Genomic DNA, 27482 nt, shown 5'->3' on the forward strand with positions numbered 1-27482 from the left:
ATAAGTCTTAACACGAGAGTGAGGAAAAAGGCGGCAAAAGGGTAGGCGGGAAATCATGATTGATTGAACAGGATCTTAATTTATGAAATCCAATGCTGTGTATCTTTTTCCGCGCAAAATGTTAACAGTCAAACTTCTGTTAAGCAAAACATCAATACTGGAAAAAAATATTAGTATTTATTCAAGTCAAAGAGTGCAAATACGTTTTCCCCCAGATATATACATATTAAAGAAGCCCAGGTAAGTAATAGTCCTATGGAAAAAAGAATGTACCTGTAGAACATCTTATAACATTAGAAGCCATTACATCTTAAATTAACATAACAAAAACATCTGCACAGTTACTATAGCTAGTATAGATGGGATCTGCTTAACTTCCTACTGCGTAGAAAAAAAATAATAAACTTTGTACTGACGGAATACTGTCAATAAAGTCTATATATATTTATATGAGTGCATTTAATACTGCACATAAAAGTGTGAAATCCCTTCTGATACAAAAATTAACACTGCATGACGCTTAACGTTTGCATGGTAACGAAAAAAAGCACATGCATTTTGATTTTTCTTTTCCGAGAAAGAAAATAACAGTTGGTTTTGTCACTGCAACAAAGCACTGTGTAAAACCTTTTTTTTTTTTTTTTTTTTACAATTACGCAAAAGATATGAGTAAACATGCCATTCAACAGCATTTTAACATAGGCACGCTCTGCTAGCTGTGCCTTGTAAACGTAAAAACCAATAAAAGTTTGCCTTAGAAGCACAAAATAAACAAACTGGAAACAATAAACAGATTGAAAGTCTGAATTTGCCACCAGAGATACATTTCTTCACTTGTGAGCTCTGGTGTTGATGAGTTCAGGCATTTGCTTGGAGTGTGTCATTTAGCAGTATGCCATTTTTCTCTTAGCTGGTTTTCTGTTGAGTGTGTTGGGCTCCACACATCCCATGTTGAAAAAGTGTAGAAAATGGAGGGCAAAATTGTAAGTTCCCTGGGTTCTAGGTCAAGCTATTGTCAGTGTCTTGGTCTTTGTTGACTAGCTCAGTTTGCTCAGTAGTTTTTCTTCAATCAGTCTGAACTGCACACTGACGGACATCTCTGCGATGAACTGCTCACAACCCTCTTTGGTCACCTGTTTGCAGTACCGCAGGTCGATGTGACAAATGTTTCCGCAGCGCTTGAAGTAGGTCAACGACAGGTCTGTAACTTTGTTACAAACTGTGGATGAAAGGGAAAGGGATTTAGAGCCACAGCCACTCAGATTTACATTAATGCTTGACCTAAGCAGCAAGTAAAGAGAGTAGTGGCCTTGCTGTTTTATGCATTGCATCTTGGGAAAAGCATGATGCAAGATGGCAATCTTATTAGATTAAGAGGAGTTTGTGTATATATACACACACACACAATTTATGCATGGTTGTTTTCCAGGCCACTCGACTGTCCATTAGCATGTCTAACCTGTTATGTGAGGGTTTTAGTATTTTCTGCAATACCTGAAAGGTTGATGTGAGTAAGAGAGTCTCTGGTCGTGGTGCCGGCTGCCGTGAGGATATTCACACTCTGGTCAGTGATGTGGTTACAGTAACTAAGGTCCAGTTGGGACAATGAAGGCATGTGTTTTATGATCAGCTTCAGGGACGTATCCTTGATGTCAAGACCAGCTAGACAGAGATTCTCCACGTTCCTTAGTTTACTTCTGCTGTCCAACTGACCTGAGAGACAGCAATATGCATCTTTTACCTTGTCAGTTTTTAAACAATCTAACAGAAATGTATCTGTACTATTCTTTGTGTACACATGGGGGTGCCATCAAAATAAGAGATGAACTTCTAAATGAGTCAAGAGTACATATTGGACATGAACAGCAATTAATGTGATCATTCAGTACCTGGCCTGTTATCTGTTGGCGGGGAGAGCAAGTCTTTTATCTGGTTGTCGTTGAGTCCCTCTACCCACTGCACATCTAAAGTTCTAAGCAAAGGACAGCTGGATGTGCATAAAGCTGATACAGCTGCCCACGAACAGCCTGCCAGCAACAGAATCCTCAGACCTGCCAGAAAACCAACAGAAGGGAGTCATGCAAGTATCAGACATGAGAGTGGAGTTTGCATGCATCAGGGATGCCCAATCCCATTGTAGGAGATCTACTTTTATGCAGAGTTCAGTTTCAACCCCACTCCAAAACACCAGTTTGTAATTATCAGAAGTTCCTGAAGATATTAACTGGTTTATGTGTATTTGATTAGGACTGTAACTAAACTTCACAGTAAGGTAGATATCTGGTAACAAGACTGGGGTGTAGAGTACATAAAAAAAACTACACCATCAGGAGATACACATAGGTCAGAACAGCTGGAAGGGAATCCAGCAGTACAGTGAACCTGAGAAACACTGAAATAAAGCGGTTTCCACCATTAATCAATTTAGGCAGCAAGTAAGTGTGTGATTGTACCAGGTAATCTGTTGATTAGCCAGCTGAGCTGCTTCTTGGAGATGTTGGTCCAACTCAGGTCCAGGGAGACCGGCTGTCTGCGGATAATGCCGCTCAACATGAGTGGAGTGATTGACTTGCACCGGTTCAGATCGATCTTGGTCCAAAGTCTTTTATCACAACACCTAAGAACAGAGGACAGAATACTTAAATTTACTGTGCATCTGAAGAAGTTGAGTTTGGCACTTTCTTGGAATATACCTTACATGGAGGATCCAACCCTTAAGGATGAAAGTTACTTAAAGTCTCAATTGAAACTGAAAAGGATCACTTCATTCCATTGACTCAAATACAACCCAGTGTTTTCATTGGTCAGGACAAAAGTTAAAGATGTGGTTAAGTCTGAGAGCAAGGTAGAAAACCAATGAAAGTGCCAATGGAGGAAAAGGATGCTCATGTAGTACTGTGGGAAGAGCTAGACCTCTAAACATCTGCTGCAGTATAAAGTAAATTCTCTAGTGCAAATGCAGGTTAAAAGCACAACATATTATGATGCTTTTTTTTTTATTTCTGGAAGACGTACCATCTGTTCCAGGTCTTGCAGACCCGCATGCAGATACAAAGGTCTTGGTGTGTGAGGTGGCTGAACACTGCCATCCACACCTCTCTCTGCATGACGTGATTCTTCCCATCATCTAGGGGCAGCCCATCCGGAGGGGGGCTGATCGGAGGGGGGCGAATAACATGACGTTCCATCTGTACACATTTGGGTGGAGAGCGGCAAGGTGTTGGCCGAATGACAGGGGTAGGTGTAGTCCTGATCCAGTTAACCGGGACCTGCTCTCGCAAGGATCCATTTAGTTCCCGCTTAGGTCCCAGCCAGTCTCTCAGATGGCTGCTGCCATTCCTCAGTGGTTTTCTGTCTTCTCCATCACTATCTGGTTCTGTCTTCACCGCCCTACCATTTTGATGAGCCAGACAATCCTCTGTCTTCTGGATCTCCTGATTCAGTTGTTTGCTTAGTTCTTTGCTCAGTTCTTTGTTGGGCAGACGAGGTTTGCGTTTGGTTTTTCGCTGGCTCCTCAACTGTATATCAACACCCGAGTCGCTGCTGGGCCCTGCCTGAGTCAAACTACCCTGTGATTGGTCACCTTCCCATACAGTGGAGGTCTTGTGCACAAGCTTCCCATTCTCCTCTCGGCTCCTCTTCTCCTTCATTGTCTCCTCTTCTTCCTCCTCCTCTTTATCATCTCCATCCTCTTCTTCTGAGGGCACAAAACTGAAAGCTCTCCTCTCCAATTCTTGTCTGTTATCCTCATCATACTCCTCATCATCCTCTCTTTCTAGCTTTATCTGTCCCAGGACATTAGAGGTTGAGAGATCTTCAGGTTTTGAGTGCTTCTTCTGTGGATTTAAAAGAGGGTCAAAATACATGCTTTGCAAAAATATTATTTCATCTCTTATTTGCTTTTACTTATTCATTGTCTTGCTACCTTTTTCTTGACATTGGAATCTGAGTCTGAGTCATTTTTAAAGAGTTTTCTCTTCTTGCGGAGTGGGTTGTCCTCCAATTTGGAAGAACGTTTCTTAAAGGTGTCTTCTGACTTGCAGGTAGGATTGTCCTCTCGTTCGGTCTTCTTCATGGCAGGTGAAACAGTAGAGGTGTAGGACTCTGTAGACATGTTTGATTCAGGCTCTTCCTTTACATCCCGGTTCATCCGCTGGTCTTTGAGCAGAGAGCCAGGGAGATTAGAGGCGTACTTAAACCCTGGGCCTCTTTTTTGCTTTGTAACCAAAAGGTGGGAAAGAAGACAAGACCAGTTTATATCCATTACGTTGTATCATCACCATTTTCGTTATTTTTAAGTATGTTGCTAGGTAGGACAGTGATGCTTACTTTCCCTGTCTTTCCAGCATTATTGCATTTCGGACACTCCCAGCAATTTGGCAACTCGTCATTTACAACACCGCCAGAATCTTTCTCCTGAACAACAGAGCAGAATAAGTTTCTACTCAAAAGAGCAATAGACAGACAAAATTGTATGTCTAAAATAAGACATTTGAAAGATTGTTGATGCCATTATGGCTCAGATATCACAGTTTCCAATTGTTTGGTGGCCTGATTAGGAAAACAACCTTCAAGCATCCTGGATGGATGATCTCGTTGCAGATAGAGCACTCCATTAGCATCATGTTGAACTTGTCCTCTAAATTCTCTACGGTGTCTTCTTTCCCAGCTTCTCCACACACCAGACATACAGCAGTGTGAGGTAGAACAGGCTGAAAAACACAAAAAGAGCAGCTATTAGTTCTTCCAGATGTGCCATTCAGCAGATCAAGGGTCGAATCTAATGATGAGTACCCAGACTGACCGCTATGCACTGTCTCATGATACAGGACTGCTTCATGCGGCCTGGTCCACCAAACTTTTTCATGTCTTTGCAGAAGTGGCACTCGCCACACTCTTTGCGCGTACATGCCTCACACTTCCTGCAGCGTGTTCGTCTGCGCCGGGCACTAGATGAACCACGACTGGATGAGAGCTTCACTCCTCCTGCTGTCGGGCCTGCTGCTGATGGAGATGAGCCCATCTTTGTTTTTGGCCGATTAAGTGGCCGTGGCTGAAACATATAAACCACAGAATCATTTATACAAGTTCCAAAGGAAAATGAGAAGCAAGATTAAGCTTTTCTCAACCCGATTAACATCCAAACTTACTAAACATATTTGGATACCAGGACATGATGAACATGACACTCACTGGTTATGAGCTGCTTGCTGACTTTAACAGTAATGAAATGCAATGCCACATAGTCAAGGGAATGCAAACATAATGAACACAAACCTATCAACTTTCAGACCCCACACTCTTGAGAGTGAGTTCATATGGTTCGGATTTAGTTGTATGTGCAGTTATTTAAATTGTTTATATGCCCCTGAGGAACTTTAAAGAAAAAAAATTGGCGAACAGAACATGAGAATGCATTTTTACTACTCTGTGAATACCGATAAAATCTGCCCACAATGTCAAGTTGGAGGACATTCCCTGTTGTTATTAACTCCGAGTCAATTAAAGAACAATAAGTCAGGATACAGCTGTAGGAACATGCATTAAACCAGACAACAAATATTATTCCTAACAACATTTATTGATAAACGTAAACTGTGTTTCCTTAGAAACACATATTCCACCTCTGATTTAGCGGTTATGTAACAGAGGGGAAAACAGCAGCAGTAGCAGGAACGTCAGAATGAATGCATGTTTGTATTTGCCATTTGATCTCCTTAATGTGAAGCACTTTCCATTATTGATTCGGTTTCCTTTTTGATAGAGCTTTTATTCATCTTGTGTTATTCTTGGCCATTAGGCCAAAATGGCAACAGTGCATTCAGATTATTTATCACAAATAATCTTAGTACATATACACTTATAAACTCTCAAGCAAGTCAAAGGAAATTATTCTTCAGAGAGCTGTATTCCACATCCCATGGGTTGCCGTGTCCCCATTACATCAACCAGAAGTCATGCCTGTCCCAGCACCCACAGCACGAGTTTCCTACGGCAACATGGGACCATGGGATGCTTGATGAGAATGAATCTGGCCTCCACCCTCTTTATGAACCTTCTTAATGGAGAGGAAAACATTAACAATCGCATTAGCCAGAGGGGGAAAGTGCAACCCGACCTCCTCAATAGGTACATTTCTTTTAAACAGCCTAAGTAGATTTCTCTGCCCATGAGAGCTGAGATTATCTCTTCAATCAGAGTCAAAATTCTTTCTTACATGGACAAAACTGAAAGAAAAAGCAACAACAACATACCGTTGAGTTCTTGAAGTTGTCTACAAATATCAGAAAGCAGAAACTGCTGTTTCACAACATCTCAAATGTGATGTGTTATGAAACCGAGTTTGGAGGAAAACAGAAGCACAAATTCAAGCACGTGGTCTTCAGAGCCAGGGGATAGGGAGACTGCCAGTGGGAAAAACATTCCAGACCAAATCTAATATATCTTGTAAATGTGTTGAATGTCGTGAGTTTGTGATTTGTAAGAGCTGCTTTCACCCAGATGAAAGACGGGACCTTGAAAATTAAAGATCCCACAAGAACACCACCCAAAATCAAAGGTTCCAAGCAGAGGTCAAACAACTTATCAGGTTTTTTTTTTTTTTTAAGATTTATTACGATAGGGCAGTATAGAGGAGTCAGGAAGTGAAGTGGGAGTGAGAGAGAAGGGGATGGGATCGGAAAAGGTCCTTGAGTTGGGATTCAAACTTGGGACGCCCGTAATGCAACGCAGTTATATATAGTGCTGTCAAACAATTAATTGTATCCAAAATATAAGTTTTTGGTTACATAATATATACGTGTGTACTGTGTATATTAATTATGCATATATAAATACAAACACATATGGTGTGTATATATATATAATATTTTTACATGCATTTATTATTCTAATTTATTATATAATAAATATTTAATATGTAAACAAACATTTTCTTACATATATGCATGCATGTGTGTTTTTATATGCAGGCTACATAACAAATATACACAGAACACACTCATAACTTTTATTTTGGATGTGATTAATGATTTGACTGCACTAGCTGTCGACTATATGTCAGCACACTGCCCACAAGCCTATTGGCACCAACTCTGTTAGTAGTTTTTCTGATTACATTCCTCTTTTGGTTATATTGGTTGTTGGCTAAAATAAATGCTAATTTTATTTTTTATGTTTTTATTTAGTTTTATTTTATTTTTGTTTGGTGACAGTGACAACAAAAATAAAAACAATTAACACCAACTCCTTGTGGGGTTGGCTGTGTATTAATGTGTCATCAATATTTTCATAGTTTTATTCTCACTTATATGCAGAATAAAACTAATAAAAATGTTCTGAATAAATAGAAATGTTCAGAGCAGATTTTAGAAGCCAAACAGAGGAGATGTATCAAGTGTCACATGACTGATTTCATTGTTAAAATTAAATCTTGTCAAAATGAGAAAATGCTTCCCTTCTCATTGTGAAACCACCTTTGCAAATAAAACCTTTGCAAGCCAACCATCATCACAGCATCTGAGTGTGTGCATATGCTATGACAGATTAATAGTGCAAGCAGATTTGCTTGACATTGTTAGAGCAGCTTGATGACAAGGTCAGAAATTAAAGACTGCACTGATATAAAAACCACTGCAGAGATGGAAGATCTCTAAAACAGGATTATTGTAGATATTAAGGGCAGACATGGATTTTGATGCTTGCTGTCTGGTATAGGTGTGTATAGAAAAAAATACATATCCATGGTAAACATACACAAACAAGCTGACTCAAGCACTTAGTTTGTGATACCATCATTAAACCAGATGTAATTGTTCAACTTAAGAAATATTGTCAAATTAAAAATAATAAAGTGATTCTGCAAAACAATAGCAAAATTCACATATCACACCCAGCTGCAGGGACAATGGCAAATTTAATTGGTAGGGTGTGAAGATACACTTGATATTTAACACTAAACTCACAAAACTGGCTGAGGCAGATATCAGAAAAATAAAGCCTTTTCGCCAGGGCAAAGAATATCACGATACAAAAACAAAAATCAATGCAAATATTGCAGGTCCAGCAGCATATGACCAAAAAAAAAACTGGAGATTAACTGATAAAACTAAAAAACTAGCTTGTTCCCTACTGTGCCTATGAGAAAGTACATTAAGTTAGGAAATAGTAAAAGTGTCTAAATAGTGGTGTACTGCTATTTCTGTGACTGATATCATACCAATACTGATAAGCAATAAACACTTATTTTATACACAATTCTTTAATAATTCACTAATAGCTTTTCAAAGATGACCTGTGTAGAGATCAGCCCTCAAATAGCATCCAAGTCCAGACATAATGTAAGATCTGATTTCATGAAAATGACATCTGATCCAGGATCAGTATAAACCTACATTTTCATAACTACAGGTCCAAGACTAAATATGTTCACAACAGGAACATGTCTGAACTGTTTTTACTCACGTTGATTCTTTGTCCCGCCCCTCCCCCATGCGCTCATCTTGTAGGACCGGCTCAAAGAGGCCCTTGTTGGGCTGTGGCCAAAACAGTTAAAAATATCCTGGAAATTGAGGAAGTTGAAGAACACAATACTCTATGCAAATATCTGAAACGAGTTGCGAGAGTAAAAATATACGCAATCGGACAAACATACTTTTTACAAAAGCCACAAAGATGTATTTCACCCCTAAAGATGGATGATAAAATGATAATAATCTAGCCGCTGCATCCTTTCCTCAGTGGCGACAGCTTTTGGGGTGAAATGCATTTGTATGTTTTCAATAGAAGAGGAATACAAAAGGATTCACTGGAAGAGAATCAAAGATTCGCCCAACCGCAAACATAAAACAAGCGATGGGAGAGTCTCACGTGGGCAGCCACACAAACAGACATACGCAAAGTATTCAAAGAACCTACACGCCTTCGAAACCCTGCAGTGTGCATTACATCAACTGGGACTGTTAGAAAGCATTTGTAGCTGCTAACATAGCATTACAGTAATATCGCAGGTACCACATAGGAAGTGTCACTGATTTCACTTTCATCTGCAGCTCCTGAAAGTACCTAACAAGACCTTACAGCATCAAGAAATGCTAGTTTAGGTTCATGTTTCAACAACCTGCTTTGATATTCATTCAAGTTCAATGAGTGAAATGGAAGAAATGTGACATCTAAGAGGTTCAAAATGAGCACCAGGCTCAAAACTGAACTCATGTGCTAGTCATATGTAGTTATCAGCAGTCACCATAAACATTTCTGACAGCTCTGACAGTTCCCTTATCATGTGTACTTCAGTTACACATGTAAATACACACAAATAACATCTGCATGCAACCTTTCGCATCTCCTTTTCTTAAGTCTAATGACCTGTAGGACCAGCTCAACGTTACTACCTGCTCAGCATCGGAGTTCTCATAATCCTCCTCGTCAGCGATCAGCGACATGGCCATGGCTCTTACAGTCCTCTCAGCGTTTTGCTAACTGACATGGCTGCAGCCCCGGCTTGCTACTGGCTAAGAGACGGCACAGCCCTCCCTTCTGTTCCTTAGCCATCAGAGCACACAGGCTAGAGCAAGACATGCTCATGAATATGCAAAAGGGGGAGTTCCAAGAAGTAAGAGGTGGGAGTAGAGCGGCAGAGCCAATGGGTATGCAGTATGCAAAACAGGCTCTTTAATATGCACCAATACAGCTTGGACGCATCCAATAGGAAGAGGGCGTGCAGAACAGGGTCATAGGGTAAAGAAGAGAGGCCAAATGGGGCAGTATAAGGACAGATGGTCTTTAATCACAAAAGACAGACACAATGGAGGCAAAAATTCAGCAGCTGGGCTTTTAGTCGTCGAGACAGTTTTAGTGTTGTGAAGTGAGGGGCGTACAAAAGCCAACATCCAATCACATGTGTCACTTTTTAATAGGGAAATAAACTAAAACAAGTCTATAAGTGCAGGTTTGCTTGAGATTGGTCAGGTCTAATTTTGGGGGACTGGCAACACTTCCCTTGTGTCTGAAGCAGATTCATCATTCCAGTGAAATACTAATGCAAAGTTCCGCTTTGCCTATTTTAAATACAGACATTGCATCATATTTCCACAGAATCTACCTCACAACTATTTCAGTAGTGCCAAAAAAAAGAAAAAAAAAAGGCATTTTAAACAAAAATCTTCTAAACATATTCTTAATTTCAATATCAACCATAAATCTGAAAGGGGTAATTAGGAAGGACTGGAGACAGCAAAACCTCCATAACATATTTTGCCTTCCTGTTAAGTATAATTAACTGATGATATTGCAGTATGTAAATCAAATTAAGGACCTTAAAAATAGGTTAAAGAATCTTGCTTGGCCACATCCTAATGTTTCTAATCGCTCCTCACATCCATTCATACCTTGCCGGTCTTCTTTGGCCAGCATACAATAGGAGAACCAGTGATGGCCAACTTTGGATTGTCATCTGCATGTTCCTTTAACAGAACCTGTTTAAGAAGCAGACAAAAAACAAAACTTAAAACAACAACAAAAAAAATTGTAAAAGACAACTTTTTATTGTATTTTATTTAGTTTTGGTGTGAAAATATGAATGCAAATACTTTGTGTTTTAATAAGTAATAAATATTACTTATTTATAATACATTTAAAAATATAGATATTTTAGAACATTATAAATCTTAAATAAAACAACATATTTCAAATTTGGTATAAAAAAAGTCAAAAGTAATGCATTGTTTTGTTTTAAAGTGCACAATGTCATGGTAAGTTACTGTAACCAACTTACTTTAAAGGGATAGTTCACCCAGAAATGTAAAATCTATCATTAATTACTCACCTCATGTCGTTCTAAACCTGTAAATCCTACGTTCATCTTCGAAACACAAATTAAGATATTTTGGATGAAATCCGAGAGCTTTCTGACTATGCAACTACTGCCATGTTCAGGCCCAGAATGGCCCTGAAAGATAGTAAGGACATCAATAAAATAATCCATGTGACATCAGTGGTTCAACCTTAATTTTGTGAAGCTGCAAGAATACGTTTGGTGCACAAAGACAACAAAAATAACAACTTTATTCAACAATTTCTTCTAAGTCTGTCTTCACCATGATCACGAGAGTACCATGACACATGCATGTGGTGCTGACGCAGGAGCCGGCGTTCTGACACAGAACACAGATGCACTGCACCTTGTTTACAAGCAGAAGAAGAAGACACAAGCTGTACTTAAACTTTCTTCATAAACATGTCTGAAGATTTCAACAGGGAGGCAGACTTGCAATTTTTTGCCCAGCCTTACTTAATTGAACCAATATACAGATGATGAACTAAGAGAGATGAATGTCTACGTCAGAACGCTAACTCCTGTGTGTGGAACCCTCGTGAATGCATGTCAAAGACTGACACGGAAGAGCAGAATTGTTATAAATAATAAATTACATACATGTAATAAATTTGTTATTTTTGTTTTCTTTGCACACAGAAATTATGGTTGAACCACTGATGTCACATGGACTATTTTAATGATGTCCTTACTACATGTCTGTGCCTTGAAGGCGTCAGTTTTATTGCTGTCTATGCAGGGTCTGAGATAGGACTGCACGATTAATCGAATGGGATTGTCATGTGTATCTTGTCAGTAAAGCTGGTTCTGTTATCAGTAAATCTCCATCACATGCTTTCAGATGGAGCAGCATTTGCTACACAGAGCCGTAGTTCACTGACAAGCTGGGTTACTGCAGACGATATAATCGCGGGATTATGAAATCTAAGAAATAATTTGCAATGATGAAAGCCGTTTGCGTAGCTTTTCACCAAACTACAGCTCTGTGTAGTAAAACCATCTTGAAGCATGTGAAAATACCACATTTAATAACATGTTTTTACTCCAAACTCGCTTTATAACGTCAGTCTAATGTTTTAAATAAATCCTTCTGTGAGATTATGTTGCTCCTTACACAGAATAAGGCACACAACATATTTCATAGTATTCTAAGCAGTAATAAAGACTATGTCAATTAGCATTGCACTGTTATATTATAATAATAAATATAACAAGAACTCAAATAAATCATATGTTGTCGTAGTCAAGTGTTTATTAGACACGTTGAATCAATGAAAGCAGTTAAATCTTCTGTTTATTCAGCTACCACTAGGGATTTCCTGGATTTCTTCTGCTGGTATATCTGGAGTTTACGCGCGGGAGATTTACTACTGATCACAGAACCGTGACTAAATGACACGATGCACATGACAATCCCAGCTTTTGCCTAATCACGATTGCGATTTAATTTCAATTTATCGTGCAGCCCTATTCTGAGAGCTCTCAGATTTCATAAAAAATATCTAAACTTGTATTCTGAAGATCTTATGGGTTTGGAACATGAGGGTGAGTAGCTTATTAATGACAAGTTTCATTTTTGGGTGAACTATCCCTTTAGCTGTGTACCTCAGTGACACAAAATGTTGATAGATCATGCACTGTTCCTTGTTGGGTCTGAACCTACTACCTGAACCTACAAGTCTAGGTCTACAATTAGACTGCTCCACCCAACAGGTGCTTACTTCAATTTATTATTCCTTGAGAAAGGAAAAATGGAGTCATGAGGAAGTTATAATGATGTCAATTAAAGACATCGAGAGACAAAAGGCGGCAAATGACAAGTGGAAAATGTTTACAGACCTTCACGTCATCTAGCAGTGCTTGTGGATCCTCGATGCCCTCTGGAACGCATTTCTTTGTCTCCGGAAGGGATTCCAGCTTCTCCACCAAGGCCTTGAGTCCATTTAGCTCAAACTCTGTCAAGTGGGTCCATTTGCTGGAATGTTCCATTCCAGGTGAGCCAGACGGAGTTTTGGGACACTCTGAAGGCAGGGACTTGAAGCTGTCTTCAGAATCATCGGCCGGGGATTTGAAGGTCTGACAGGGAGGGACAGTGGAGGAGGGCTGGGACGTCCCTTCTGTCCTCTCTAACCGTGTCTCACACGAGTCCCCCTCCATGTCCAGCCGAGGAGCAGAAATGACACTCTCAGTAACAAGCTTGGGTTCAACTAAATAAAATCAGAAGAGAAAACAAGCAACTCACCAAATCCATAATCACCAAAATCAAATTTACATGAAGACCAGAAGACATAAGACAGAACAAGTCTAGGAATCATCTTGAGAAATTTTGGTATGGTGAAATAAGGAAACTATTATGTACTTTCTAAGATTGGAAATGCAAAGAAGGGTAGATTGGCTCACTACTTAAGGAGTTCAGTAAGAGTGATTGAAATGGATATTCATAAACCCTATCCAATACAAAATTGTGGATCATTTCTGCAGCTTACATCTAAGAAAGGCCACACTCAAAATTGAAAGTCTAATTCTGCAGACTGATTTTTCAGTTCTGTTCTTGCTAAAAATTCTCATTTACTCATTTACTTAATCTTGTTGCATTGCCATTACTTGAAAATGACTTCTGGTGGTGTTTATCATTGCTAATTGCTGTCAGTTTAGCCAACTCACCAGCGTGAGCGCCGAACTCCAGGCTGAGGTGCGAACGTCTGGTCAAGCAGTTCACGTACCTCTCCAACACATACCAGCACATCTCATAGAAGAAAGGGTAGCGGAATTTGGAGTGCACCTGAAACAGTTAATATTTATTTAACCTCTACTAGAGCTTCATGATTTTTTAAGGGGGTGAAAATCACTGTGCTTTTTCTGATTAAAATACAATTTATGATTTTTTTTTACTCCAGATTTGGTTTGTAGGGCTTCACAATTTGGCCCAACATTTTATGATGATATATCAATATAGAAATAATAGTAATTATTATTATTATTTATATTAATTAGTTTTTTGTAGTAGTAATAATATATTAATCGTATAAATTTAAATTATAATAATTGTTACCATCATTATCATCATCATTAGTATAACATTAAAGTAAAATATTATTACTACTACTCTAAAAATTTGAAATATTAATATTGTAATTTTTTTGTAAATTATAAAAAAAAAAAATCACATTCACTTAAAATTACATAATAATTTCTTTAAACAGTACCAGGCTTAAGTGTGACACATGGCATGTATATTGATTTAATTGATTAGATTTGATTTGATAAGAACACTAAGCCATATTGTGATTATAGTTTTATTTTGGTTTAAGAATTCAAATTGTATAAATTAACACAAATGAATATATGATGAAAAAGCACATTATAAATTAGCATTAACCTAGATTTAAAATTCATTTTTCTAATTCATTGTTAGTTTGTGATACCTAATGCATTAAATAATGTTAAGAAATTAAAAATTATTATACAGTTTTACCCCAACCCTACATATAAAACTAATATTACTGGCTTGATAACTCTTGCAGTATATGAGAAAACGACAACATGACTAAAATGCTTCTCATGCACATAACTTTCCATTCCGGCTCCTCTCCAGGGAGGAAACTCACATTCTCAGAGTTGTGGAGGGCTTGTGCTCTCATTCCCTCATACCTCCTTTAGCCAGAGCTAAATTTAGAGCACTGCAATAATGCAGCCCCTGGAACAACACAGCCAGTGCCACGATCTGTCTTCTTCTCGGCCTGCTCTGTCTAGCAAATATAAAAATAGCCCGGCCCACCGGCTCTGAGCCCTGCAGAGACATTGAAGTCTCCAGGAGGTTCTGCTAGCAGAAAGCGAGTGACTGTAACCGGTTTATCACTTTGAAATGTCACACAACACATCAAAGCTGTCCAGTGCTGTCACTAAAACAGCCTTTTAACTGTCAGCAGCTGAGCCAGTCAGAATTATTCATATTCTGCTTTTCCTTTTATATTTTCAGCTTTCATTTTAGCTTTAAGTTTTAGGAATTTTGTTGTGTGCTTTTGTAATTTTGATTACATTTGGTTTAATATTTCTATATAGCTTTATTTTATTTTTTTTTAATCTGTTTCACTCATTTTAGTAATTTTACAGATAATAATTACAGATTTAGTAATTTCAGATAGTTGTTCGGCATTTTTATAAGGTTTTTTAAGTTTAGGTTTTGTTTTTTTTTCAGTTTTTTTTCAATTACCAAAAATATATTTTTTTATTTATATTTTTAATAGTTTGTTTTAGTTAACAATATCAACACTGGTTATGGAAAGGATCTGATAGTACATTTAATTAGATTATATTGCATGTTATAATACTCGCAATAAGAGTAGTTACATTTCATTGATTACATGATTACATTGATGTTTACATTATATTACAAACACATTGCAGTGATTTTCTGGCATTGGTTATAGAGGGCGACCGATATATCGGTCGGCCGATATATCGGGCCGATATTTGTCATTTTTTTATATATGCTGATATCCGTGTTTAGTAGCGCCGATTTAAAGTCAGGCACGTCGGCGGGCAGCCCCGTGTTATTGGTGCGGTGGAAAGTGCTGCTGCAGCAGTATGTGAAGCACCCCAAGCCAAAAGTTTTGGAAGATTCAACAACAGTCCTGGGAGATAAAGGTAGTCAGAGAATTTTACTCTAAATGGGGTGGAGAAGTTGACAGCTCTAACAAACACTGCAGCGTGACGTTACCAAAGTAAACGGTCTCTGACGTTACGCCGCCCCGCTCACAGACAGCAGCGTGCTCGGAGAGACAGCTGTCCTGGAGCTGCCCAGAATGGTGAATCACATTTGTTCGGAAGCATGGTTTGATGCAGACAATAACCATTTTCCATCCAACTCATTTGTATTTAGGGATGTCAATATTCGATAATTTCCATTATCGATCGTCGTTTAAATTAATGATCAATTAATAACCTTAATGCTGCAAAATGCGTCTGCAGCGGTATTATTATTATGTGCAAAAGCCACTTGGAAAAAAAGCTTTCTCACCCGAATTAAAGGGGTTTTAGTCTGAATAAAATGCTAGTAGCAGGACTATGAAATGAATAGATGTGATTATGATCATTTGATAAAATGAAGAGAGCGCGCCATACGTTGGAGATCATTTTACTTTGTTGACTGTTTCCCGTCAAGGAAGACCGCTGAATGCGCCTCTTTAAATGGTTTCGTGGTGCTCGTTGTTGTATTTTAAAACGCAACTGCAATGTTTTCAAATGACACACTATAGTAGTGGTGCAACGGATCATCATTGATCAGTATCTTCGGTTCGGCATACACGTGACCCCCGGATTGATTTATGAAAAAAAAAAAGTTGCGCATGTTCAGTCCACACTCAGTGGTCATGGCGAGCGGAGGAACGGAGGAGCTTGAACGCCCCGCGCATTTTGGATTTCCTGTCAAATATAATGATGAAGGAAAGAGGTTAGAGTGAAAATATTGTGCCAGGTCTTTATGAACAGGATAAGAAAAAAGTTGTGGATGAACTATCCCGAGCATCCTCTGTTGCGCTCACGACAGAAGGGGGACGGAGAGCTCTGTGACGATAGCTGATCACTTCATCACAGCACACTGGAAAATTAGAAGTCGGGCTATTATGTTAAAAAGAAGATATTATGTGCACTAAGTTGATTTCATATATTTTAATTTAATAATTTAATGTTAATAAAAAAAAGACAAAACGTATGTTTATTTGTCTTGGCCTTTTTTTTTTTTTTTTTTGCTGATCCGAAAAATGATCCGATCCATACGAGGACGTGCGAGCGCGGGTTTGACGAGATGTATTTGGAGGTTATTGCTCACGTCTCGTTCTGCACATATCCAAATGTTTCCATATTCGCAATGTATCTGAATAATAAACTATAATATTTTTTATTTATTTAATGTAAACTAGACGGAAAGATCATCCTCTACACATGAGCAAAAACCTCCTTGGCATAACAGCAGAGTGGACCGGTATACGGTCTATTTAAACTGACCAGTGTAAACTTTTAAATGTTTGGTTGACTGTACTTTATTTTAATAATGAACAGACTGCGATGTAAGTTTGAAATTAGAATGCACTTTAGATGTTCTGTGTCATTTATACCAAACACAAATGTTGCTGGTTGCTAGTGTGTTTGCAGCACTACTGTTATTTATTTTTTATATATTTATTTTTTTATATTTTTCAGTTTAATTGATTTTTATTTCTAAAATTGTATTTATTTAAATGTATATTTAAGTTTACATTTATGTTCAAACAACAAAAAAATTCTACTTGATAAATGCTCTAAAACTTTAATGCAAATGATTGACTTATATATATATATATATATATATATATTACCTGTTTTATATATTTAATACTTGGTCAGTTTATTGATTTTGTTTGGTTAACTTTGGATACATTTTTTATTTTAATACCATGCAGTGCACAAAATTAAGATTCGAGAGATGGTTCAAGTCAGTGCTCAATAAATGATGATAAGTTTAGAAATGTTGTGCATCCACTTATTATTAGTGTTTCATTTTAGCATGCAAATGAAGGGGAAAACTTCAAGATATCGGCCCTAAAAATCGGCAGCACATATCGGCCATCGGCTGGCCCTGACCTCTAAACATCGGCATCGGCTATAGAAAAACCCATATCGGTCGATTTCTAATTGGTTAGTTGTTATATGGCATGCAGGTAAAAAAATTAAATATTTAATCTTCACTAATTCTTTAGTATTTTGATGATAAAATTATTTAATTGTAACTTTTATGATTTTATTCTCTCTTTGTATTTTTTATATCAATGTTTACAAAATTACACTATTTAAATTAGTGTAATAAAACAAGTTAGGTCAAAAGTAATTCAAAAAGTAGTCTGATTATATTGTTCAACATTTTTAATATACCATTATTGAATACTATTATTGTCATGTAATTTGGAATTAGTAACGGACTACAATTTGTGAGTAATCAACCCAAAATGGTTTACAATATACTCCAAAATATTATAAATGAAATTGATTAGAACTCCCTTCTAAAAAGACAAATCCTTTAATGCTGACTAACAAATCATCCAACAATCGTTTTTTTTTATTTTTTTTATAAATGCTTTACCTTTGTTCTGTTCTCAATTTCGTAGACAGTGAGCTGCATGGGAATGTTAAAACTGTGTAAAATATTTCCGCCAAACACCAGGGTATCTTCTGGAGTGTAGACCGCATGGATCCAACCTACACATGGAAGAACAAAAATATGAATGCTCAATTTCAGGAACAAAAATGTTGTAGAAGGGCTTAAACATTTTCTACTCTCAAACGTCTTCTCCTCTTCTCCGTTCTTCAACTTATGTACATCACTAAAGTCAAATTTGCCGCTATTTTTGAATCCGAACGCAAATACAAATGACATTACAGAGCTTTGGTAGAATAATTACTTAAATTTCACTTTGTTCCTCACACAAAGCTATGGCTTGGAATACAATACAAATGTCATAGGGATGGCTTTTATTGCTTTTTTGGACTTTTTCGAGCTTGACGGACCTGATCAATGACCAAGAACTGTTGTTGTATTGAAAAGAGCTTCACAAAGATTCTTCAGAATTTCAGAATCTTTCAGAAAACAGCATGTTGGTTTGGAACAACATGAAGACAAGTAAACAGTAACAGAAATTCAATTTACAGCCATTGGATTCAAGGTGCACATTTCATCAGTTCATGCATTCCCTGGGAATTGAATCTATGACCTTGGCATTGCCACTGCCATCCTCTTCAGTTTTTTCCCCCTTAATTCACCTGAAGGGATGAAGAATGTGTAGCCCTGTTTCAGCTCTACTCGCTGGCAGCCGTCTGAACGGTCACCCAGAAAGATATCACTCTGTTTCCCTGACAGCACCCAGTCCTCATACAGAGACAGATTGTGTGGGCTTGGAGGAATCAGCCAGAAGACCTGGAGAACATATGAGAGAGAGAGAGCAGTGCAGGTGTGATTCTAAACTGGGATATGATTTTTCTTCTTTGAACTTAATTCACACACTTGTGTCAGCATTAATCCTTTAAGTGCAAGTTATTTATCTCTTCCATTTATTCACGATCAGACAGCGTGGTTCAGAAGAACTGCACGCATCCCGTGTAAGAACATTCTAACCGGAGCTACTTCTCCAACTTTATGTCTATGGCAATTCATGCAGGTATGTGTTCCTCTGCAGCGGTGATGACACGAACAGACTACAATAGTCCAAAAATAAGCACTTATTAAAAATGTACCGTAGTGATTTGAGAGAATACAAAAAAGGCGGTTTGGTAGATTAATTTATGATGTACACGCTCATTATATACATTTTGAAAAGTTTGAACACGGAAAAAGTGATTGAAAAAGTGTTGCTTTAACATGAAAACAAAGAAATAATGACAAACTTGTAAATAAAAAAAATATATAATACAAAACTGTATTAAATAATAAAAAAATACTACAAAAGACTATGTCTAGAAATTTTAATATTTATAAATTAATTATATTTATATAAGCAGGCATATAAATTGGGTTTTAAAAAAACATTTTTTATTTAAACTAGGAAATAATTCGAAAGTTTCAAGATTTAAAAAAATAAAAATAATGCTTTATTTCTAGTCTGCAATTGAAATTTCTTAGGAAATTTTAAATTGTTACTAATAATATCTGCTACTAATTAAATGAGGGTAAAACTTTATAATAACCATCCTTAGTTAACATTAGTTAATGTGCATTACCTAAAAATAAGCAATACATTTGAAACAGTATTTATGAATATTTGTTAATGTTAGTTAATAAAAATACGCCCGTTCATTGTTAGTAGTACAGTAAGACTAGTATTAATAATATCTGTTTGTCTCTTCACATGGCAATTTATGCATCAATAACCTCACAAACAGACAATTTATAAAAGACATCATGACAAAAACTTAAAATAAAACATTACAAAACCCACAACAAAACCCAGGTATTAACAGAACACCATTTCTACATATATTAAAATACAATATTTGAAATTAATGGTACACCTTTATCTCAATGTTTCAAATAAGTGTTTACAATCAAAACTGAATTTAAAAAACAAAAGATCTAGAAGCTCTAAAGGTCCTCCACTTGGGCACTGAGGGGAGCAGTTCAAATTCTGGGTATAAAATGTGAGAAGTATCATATAAAATGATCAAGGACTTCCTAAGAACATTTTTCTCCCACAGAGCAGACAACCCCAACAACCCCAACTGCACAGAGCCTGTAATCTTCAGGATTGTTCAGGTTCATTAAATAATATTGATTTAAAAAATGTATTGCTACATGTTGCAATTAACATGAACTATGATTAATTAATGCTTAAGAAGAATATGAGGACATTTATTGTGTTACCAAAGTATGTTATATTAAATTGTAAAATCATTTCACTAATGGTCTCAGACATTTGGACCCCACTGTATGTTGTATGACTAAAAATCGGAGTTACTACGCTGATGAAATAAGTTCAGTTTTCTGGTGAGAGCAGGAGGATTACATCACAGGGATAAACTACTACAACTCTTCCTTTGGTCACACATGTGTCACTCTCGTCTTTCTTGCACTCGGCAGCACTCTTGTTTGACCTTTCAGAGTGGATATTATTTGATACCCTCCAGCAATCACACACACACACACACACACACACACACACAAAGCTTTTCTGCTGAAGCGGCATCCCCAGCGGCGATGCAACAATGCAAACAGAGAAGATATTCATTTACATGGCCTCTAGATACCTGATCTTCACAGATCATTAGCAAAGCCAGTCCTGCAGAAAATCATTATTGCTTTCAAAGTAATAGCATAAACAAACCACTACCCCCAAATATAGACAATAATAATAGTAACAGCACTACTAACTATCAACACCTACCTTTCTGCCTTTAAAGACATGGTACCATACTGATGTGCCGCCGAAGTCGATGTGGAAGTCAGTGAAACAGCCTTTTACACTCATCAGACAGTATCTACAGAAAGAGAGGAACAGGGAAAGCACGAGGATGATTCTCAACATCTGAGTAAATAGAGAAGAACGATAAATCCCTAATGCGGTTTCTAAGTCCTGACAAAAAAGACTGTATTTGCAACCGGGAGGAACCACACCATAGGCATGTTCAACTCCCAACTCAAAATGAATATTTCCTTCAAAACCATATACAGTGGAATTTCCCCTTTTCAATCAACAGCCTCATCAAAGCTCAGCACAATATTATGACTCCAAAAAAATAGTTTTCGCTATTATTTTGGGAAATTAATCAAAGCTAATTTCTCTCTCGGAGCATAGAGAACGATAGTCACGGATGTGGGTTTGTTTCAGATAAAGCCTTCTCAGCAGTAGAACAGGGATGGAAGCTATTTGCGGCTTATGCATTTGTCATCCGCAGCGTTTAGCAAGGAGCGAAATTAATCAAACCCCAAACTACCTCAGTGTCTGGTTAAAATCTGCCCCACTGAGCCGGGAGAAGAAGAAAGCGAAGAAATCGGTTAGCTCTAATGAGCAAAAGGCACCGCTCACCCCAGGGCATCGTGAACTAAAAAATGTCTTGGCATCAATTTAGGCTCAAACCCAGATGGTTGAGTGCCTGAGAAATGAGACTTCTAAATTTAGGGTCACCAAAGTATGGATTCCACGACGTTTAGACATGCAACAGACAGGTTAATTATTACCAGCTGGTCTGCATGTGATATCTTTGCCCCTCAGACTGTGCCTGCTGACGTTCGGGCAGTGTAAATGTCAGATGATGTCACTGAAGATGACATCATATGTTACAGCATCAACAAACTTTGAGCACTTTGGATCTAGATGTTTTCAATAATACAAACGAGGCAAGAGCACTCATTGACTGCAGGCTGCAGAAGGTAACACTAGGGTAATACTTTGCAACCTGAACCCTCAGAGGTTACAACCTATAACTGGAGCTTTTAGATGAAAGGTTATGAATAAATAATCACTGACTACATAGTATCTCCATAAAGGACTAATAATGCAGTCTGAGCGTTCTTACAGCTTACAAGACAAGTTTTCACTAAGATAATTTTCAATTATTCATAAAATTTTATAAAAACAAATTTAACATTGAAATATTTTTCTTGTGTTGTTTTTATATAAAAAGAACCCCATGTTAAACAAATTAATAGAATTTTAATATTAATAAAAAATGTTTTAATGTAATTAAAATGTATTAAAAACAAATTTAAGATTATGACATTTTATTTCAAAAGATAATTATAACTTTAATATAAAAATGACTCATTAATATAACTTTAATATTAATAAGAAATATATTTAAATATTAATAAAATAAAAACAAAATTACCATGAATACGATTTTTAAGTTTTATTTGAAAATATATTATAATATTAATGTAAAAGTTAACAGTAAACAAATATAATATTATACATTACATTTAAATAATATTTAAAATCTGACTCTTTATTTATGGTTGTTCACATCTCCTCTTATTTTTGTGCAGAATTGCATTTTCATGCTGCTTGAGCAGCAGTCTTTATTTTATAACCATATATGTGCATAATCACACCAAAGCAGAAAGAAATGCCATCAATAATTCTGTTATATGAACACAGCGATCTCAAAACTAAACTTAAATGGTGACCGTTGCAGCCGTAAGGGTGGAAGGGGGAAGACAAAAACAAAACTAGAACCTTGATGTGCACAAACACGCCGAGTAAGCTTTTAAAATTTCTGACTTCACATGCAACCCTCACAAACATTTATTAAACCAGACCGCATAACCATACGTGGAATGAGCACAAATTATTGGTCAACTTTTCAAAAAGTAGCAAAGAAAGCAAACTATACCAAACCTCAAAAGAATTATTTACATTATTGCAAAGAGTTTGCAATGAAATAAAACACACATACCCAATAGATGTTCATCCCCATTTGAGGCACTTCGCCATTCTGACATCTGCCCATGTGACTCAACAGAACAGAAGTGAACTGACTTTTACCGCCGAGTTCTTGCTTTATAAAAGAGCTCAATGAATACAGAGAGTCAGGAGGAGGGAGTCAAAGGGAAAGTGAGAGAAAGAGAGCGAGAGTGGGCTTTCCTGTGCAGGAAATACTGCTATGCGATACTCTGATTGGCTGAGGAGGATTCATTGGGATACTGCAGCAGCCCGTGAAGATCCGCCTCTTCTCCGCATTAGAAGTGTGTGCTGCCTAGCAACCTGATGGAGTCACAGCCCGCTGCAGGCCAAAGAAATGCGCAGCATGCGCCGAGGAGCAAAGCAAGGGACTGTGGGAAATGAGCAGACCTCATCTTTGACTAATGCAGGATGTCAAAGAACAGTTTTCAGATTGACTCAAGCTTTGAGCTGATTCTGAAAGCCAGAATACTTCCTGAAGGGAAATCGGAGCAGACAGAAAAACAACAAAACCTTAAACGTGTAATACAACTATGTGGGTAAAATTCCCCTCGCCAAATTCCATTGAAAGAGAGTCACATAAGTTTTCTTCTTCTCTCCAGGTCTTTATTGCTATTTACAGAGCCTAACTTGTCAGAGAATCTGCAGTTTCTCAGGCCACACTCTAGACAAAAAGACTGAAAACGCAACGACCCCTTTTCACATATCTGGGGTCCTCAGAACCAGTAGTTGTTTTAGTTGGATAAACTTGTATAGTAGTGAACAGAAACTACAATAAAAATAATTTAAGCATTTCCTTTTGTTTTAATACTAAAACCCCAATGGCCTCTCTATTACTTTACAAAAGAAGAAAACATTTTGAGAGATTATGTGGGTCAAAATGAAATATTACCTCTGAACTTTGGGATACTTCATCTCACACATGACATTTGTGGCTTCGGTTTGTTTCTGTTTAAGATGCCGCGGCCACATATTGTCCACCCAATCCACCAGATCCACCTAAAGACAATCAGAATTATTCAAATTAAATCAACCCTGCTCTCATCTAACCATTTACATTGACACTGACTGACATGCATAATACTCTGAAGTAGTAAGATTTGCCTTAATAGTGTCATTTTAAATCATGTTTATATGGCAAATGTGCTTTTAGAGAAATCAACTAAACAAATCTTACCACAGTGGGTCTCTTGATCAAATTCTCCAGTTTGGTGTGACTGAACTCCAGGCTGATGACGTTGAGCAGCTTGTCACGTTCATCCTCGGGCGTCTCATAGTAGCGGACAAACTGTGCCATGCTCATCTCTGAGCCCTTCTGTGTGCTAACATCCATCACGTCAACAGCCCGCCTGCTGCCTGAACATCCATGCAGAAACACACACTTAACCACTCGAATGTTCTTTCTTTTAAATCCGTTTCTAAAGTAGTGGCTAAAGTGGTAATGGATTGAGGAAGCTAGGAATCTTGTTTCTGCCATACCAAAAAACTGCAACTTTGTTTCTTTTAATTCGAAGGAAAAAAAGTCAAAAGTTGTGAGATATAAAGTCAGAATTTTTATTATGGAATATTGTACGTTTCCATTTCAAAATTCAGATTTTTTTTTTTTTTTAATACCTTCTTTGTTTTTATTCCATGGCACTCATATGTACCTGATTTTAGATCATTCTGAAGAGAAAGTTTAGTTTTTTTAAGGACTCAGATACACAAGCCTTGGGCTTGAGTTGCAGTTGCATGGTTTCATCACTAGAGGACGTAAAGGATGTTATCATTCCATTTTTTGTATTTTCTGAGCAGGTCTTGCTGTGAAGTTATACAACCAAGTTTAAACGTTTAGGATCTAACTGGAAACTTTATTTTCAAGAGAGTAAAGCCAATAAATATTCCTTAGCGTTTCTGACTTAAGATTAATCACCCTCTTAATACACAGATAATTACAAAGTTATTTACCAGCGACACAAATCAATGTACAGGCCATAAATCTGTGAATAAATACGAGGCCAGATGGTTTATTTTCTTCCTCAACCCTAAAAAGGAGTAAGATTGACTGTGGATATGTGTATGACAACATCATTTCACTGCTTGTTGTATATCATATAACTTGTACGTGACAAACAAAAACTTGAACCTTGAGATCCTGAATCAAATTGATCAGCTAGATAAACAAATGCATATGTACTCATCAAAATACCAGCATACAGAACAGACATGGTGCATGCGTTTAGTTTCATAATACAGCTGCAGAACATTGTCCTGATTGTGCATTATGCAAGGCCTGATTATATAAAACACAATAAAAGTCCCAGACAATGAAAATGAAAACTAAAGATTAACAAAGCATACAAAGTTATCAAAATATTTTACTGCTTTTGACTGAGTACAGTCACCATTCAATCAAAACAAATTATAAATAATAATAATAATAATAAGTAATAGTGTACTTACCAATCAAACCCTTGATTTCACTTACAGTAAATTCTGGATCTGGCATCCTGTAGTACATTAAACAATTCAGATGAGCGATTCACAATGAAAAATGTATAGAAATATGTGAAATAAAACCGTTTTACTTGCTCTTACATGATTCCCAGTCCATCTTTGGCTTGAAATACGAGCGGAGTTCGCAGCGCCTCTCTTTGAACATATTCATAAGTAAAGTCTAGGATGGTATAAAAGTTAAGACCGTTTTAAAAACCAAATCCCTGGATTTTTAAATGAAGAGCATATGAATAACACAAATATTAATTGTAAATAAAGGGGTGTTTCAGATACAGGCTAGCCAGCCTTATTATTCATTATTATGACAATTATGAACTCTGGACACTTGTTAAAACTAATCCATTAACAAATACAATTTCAATTGTATTCACCCTATACTCACCCTAATGTTGTTGCAAACCTGTTTGAGTTGCTTTCTGCTGCTCAAGACTAAAGAAGATATACTGGAGAATGTGGGTAACCATAAAGTTTCTGGTCCCCATTGACTTCTATAGTATTTTCCTATACTAAGGAAGTCGATGGGGACCAGGCTACCCACATTCTTCAAAATATAATTTTTCATGTTCAATAACAGCAAAAAAACTCATACAGGTTTGGTACAACTTGAGAGCGAATAAATAGTGACAGAATTTCATTTTTGGGCGAACTATGCCTTAAATATCAATCATTAAATATCATATTATAAGCACAATTATGAGTACTTATATTTATATTTATAACTTATATTTGCAGGTGCAGGTGCCAACAGGAGAACAAAAAACCCCGATATTTAAGAATATAATAAATATTAGTTGCATGAATAAGCAATATACACACACAAAAAGTACCTTTTCCCTCCATAAACTGAACAAATTCACTGTTGTATGAATTGCTCTCAAGTTTGTCCTCCACGCTGAAGCCCCTGATGTTTGTGATTTCCTCCACATCTGACAAGTCCTCGTTCTCATCGTACATCCTTCTGCAGATCGAGCGCTGGACGAAAACAACACATGATGAAGATGAGGATGAAGAAAACCTGCCTCATTCTGTGCTCGGAAGCGAGAAATAACGCTGGGCTGGGATGATATTTCATTTGAACGATTGTCAGATTCCGTGATTAACATCCAGGCCTTAATCGTCGACCATCTTACAGCTGTTATATAATTAATACATGTCAAAAATCAGCGTGGGAGAGTCAAACTTCCCGATGAATATTAGACACGAGGGACGCGGGCAACAATGCGTGCGGTTTCGCACGAGCGTCTGTATTTGGAGCATCTTGCTCTCTTTGTAATATTATGAAACATGTGTCCTTTCCTGTTTACCATTACGAGCCTATTACATTTAACCTATTAATGTGGCGTACGTCGTTCTAATTTTTCGTATCGCAGTGATTCGCCCCGATTCAGGCCACTAAACACAATACATATCGATGTGAAACTGAAATGCCCGAATTAAAACGAGTCTTTGAGAGGACAGCTCCAACTACACACCAGTTTGCGTCCGGATTCCGCACACGCCTCCATGTCCGAGCCTCTCGACCTCGTTAATTCCCTCAGCGATTAATCTGGACCATATTTAACGCGCAAAGTTGTGCACACTTTGATTGCCTGTGTAGAAAACTAAGTAGGAACCATTTTTGTGTAGTGCACCGTGACGTCACGCTCAACAGAATCAAAACATTGCAGGAACGTCACGCGGGTCGTGTTAATGATGGGTTAAAACAACATCCGATTTTTTTCGGAGTAATTATCGGAATGGTTGGTGTGTGTTTTTAAACACAGAGAAATTGTTTTTTGGGAAGACAAAATTGCTCTTTCTTTCTTCTGTTTGGCACGCGCGCTGCGGCGGATATGCTCGTGCATATGTGCTTCATCAACAAGACACTCACTTTGCCAGTGCAACAGTAACTAAACATCTTTTAATATTACATCCACACGTTATAGCCTCAGTTTACAATAGAAACACGTAAGCATAATCGGCTCGCTTTAAATTACAATTTTTTGGGACATTCTATGAGGTTTATAAAAGGTAATATCGTCATATTTATTATAATTTAGTTGTCATAAAGTTGTCCCCAAATTATGTTAACTCTGACTATTTAAAATAATAAATAATTCATAATTATTATGATTAGTAGTAGTACTATAATTATTATTATTATTTACTAATTACTTTAGAAATCTAATATATAATCAAAAAAGCAATATAAGACAAAAAAATATAATGAAAAATGACAACTTAAATAA

At 37.2% G+C, this 27482-nt stretch overlaps 1 protein-coding gene across 2 annotated transcripts; it reads right to left on the reverse strand.

The window, feature by feature from the left end:
- Positions 1-162: 162 nt before the first annotated feature.
- On the reverse strand, positions 163-27227 carry kdm2bb (lysine (K)-specific demethylase 2Bb). 2 transcript variants are annotated; one of them, XM_059539908.1, is made up of 21 exons: positions 26727-27227; positions 26082-26226; positions 25336-25414; positions 25201-25247; positions 23936-24114; positions 23651-23757; positions 20743-20836; positions 18629-18782; positions 17952-18067; positions 13499-13616; positions 12674-13041; positions 10389-10475; positions 4805-5053; positions 4569-4712; positions 4330-4416; positions 3926-4216; positions 3016-3836; positions 2454-2617; positions 1890-2051; positions 1495-1713; positions 163-1219 (listed from the first exon to the last, which is right to left on the reverse strand). In XM_059539908.1, the coding sequence occupies exons 1-21, from the start codon at positions 26757-26759 to the stop codon at positions 1038-1040; spliced, it is 3846 nt and encodes a 1281-aa protein (XP_059395891.1). In that variant the 5' UTR covers positions 26760-27227; the 3' UTR covers positions 163-1037. The 2 variants fall into 2 exon arrangements, with proteins under 2 accessions (XP_059395891.1, XP_059395892.1); XM_059539909.1 differs by lacking the exons at positions 23651-23757; positions 23936-24114; positions 25201-25247; ... (1 more) ...; positions 26082-26226; positions 26727-27227 and adding an exon at positions 22754-23006.
- Positions 27228-27482: the final 255 nt, after the last annotated feature.

Source organism: Carassius carassius, chromosome 45 (assembly GCF_963082965.1).
Source record: "Carassius carassius chromosome 45, fCarCar2.1, whole genome shotgun sequence".
In the NCBI taxonomy this organism is placed as follows: Eukaryota; Metazoa; Chordata; class Actinopteri; order Cypriniformes; family Cyprinidae; genus Carassius; species Carassius carassius.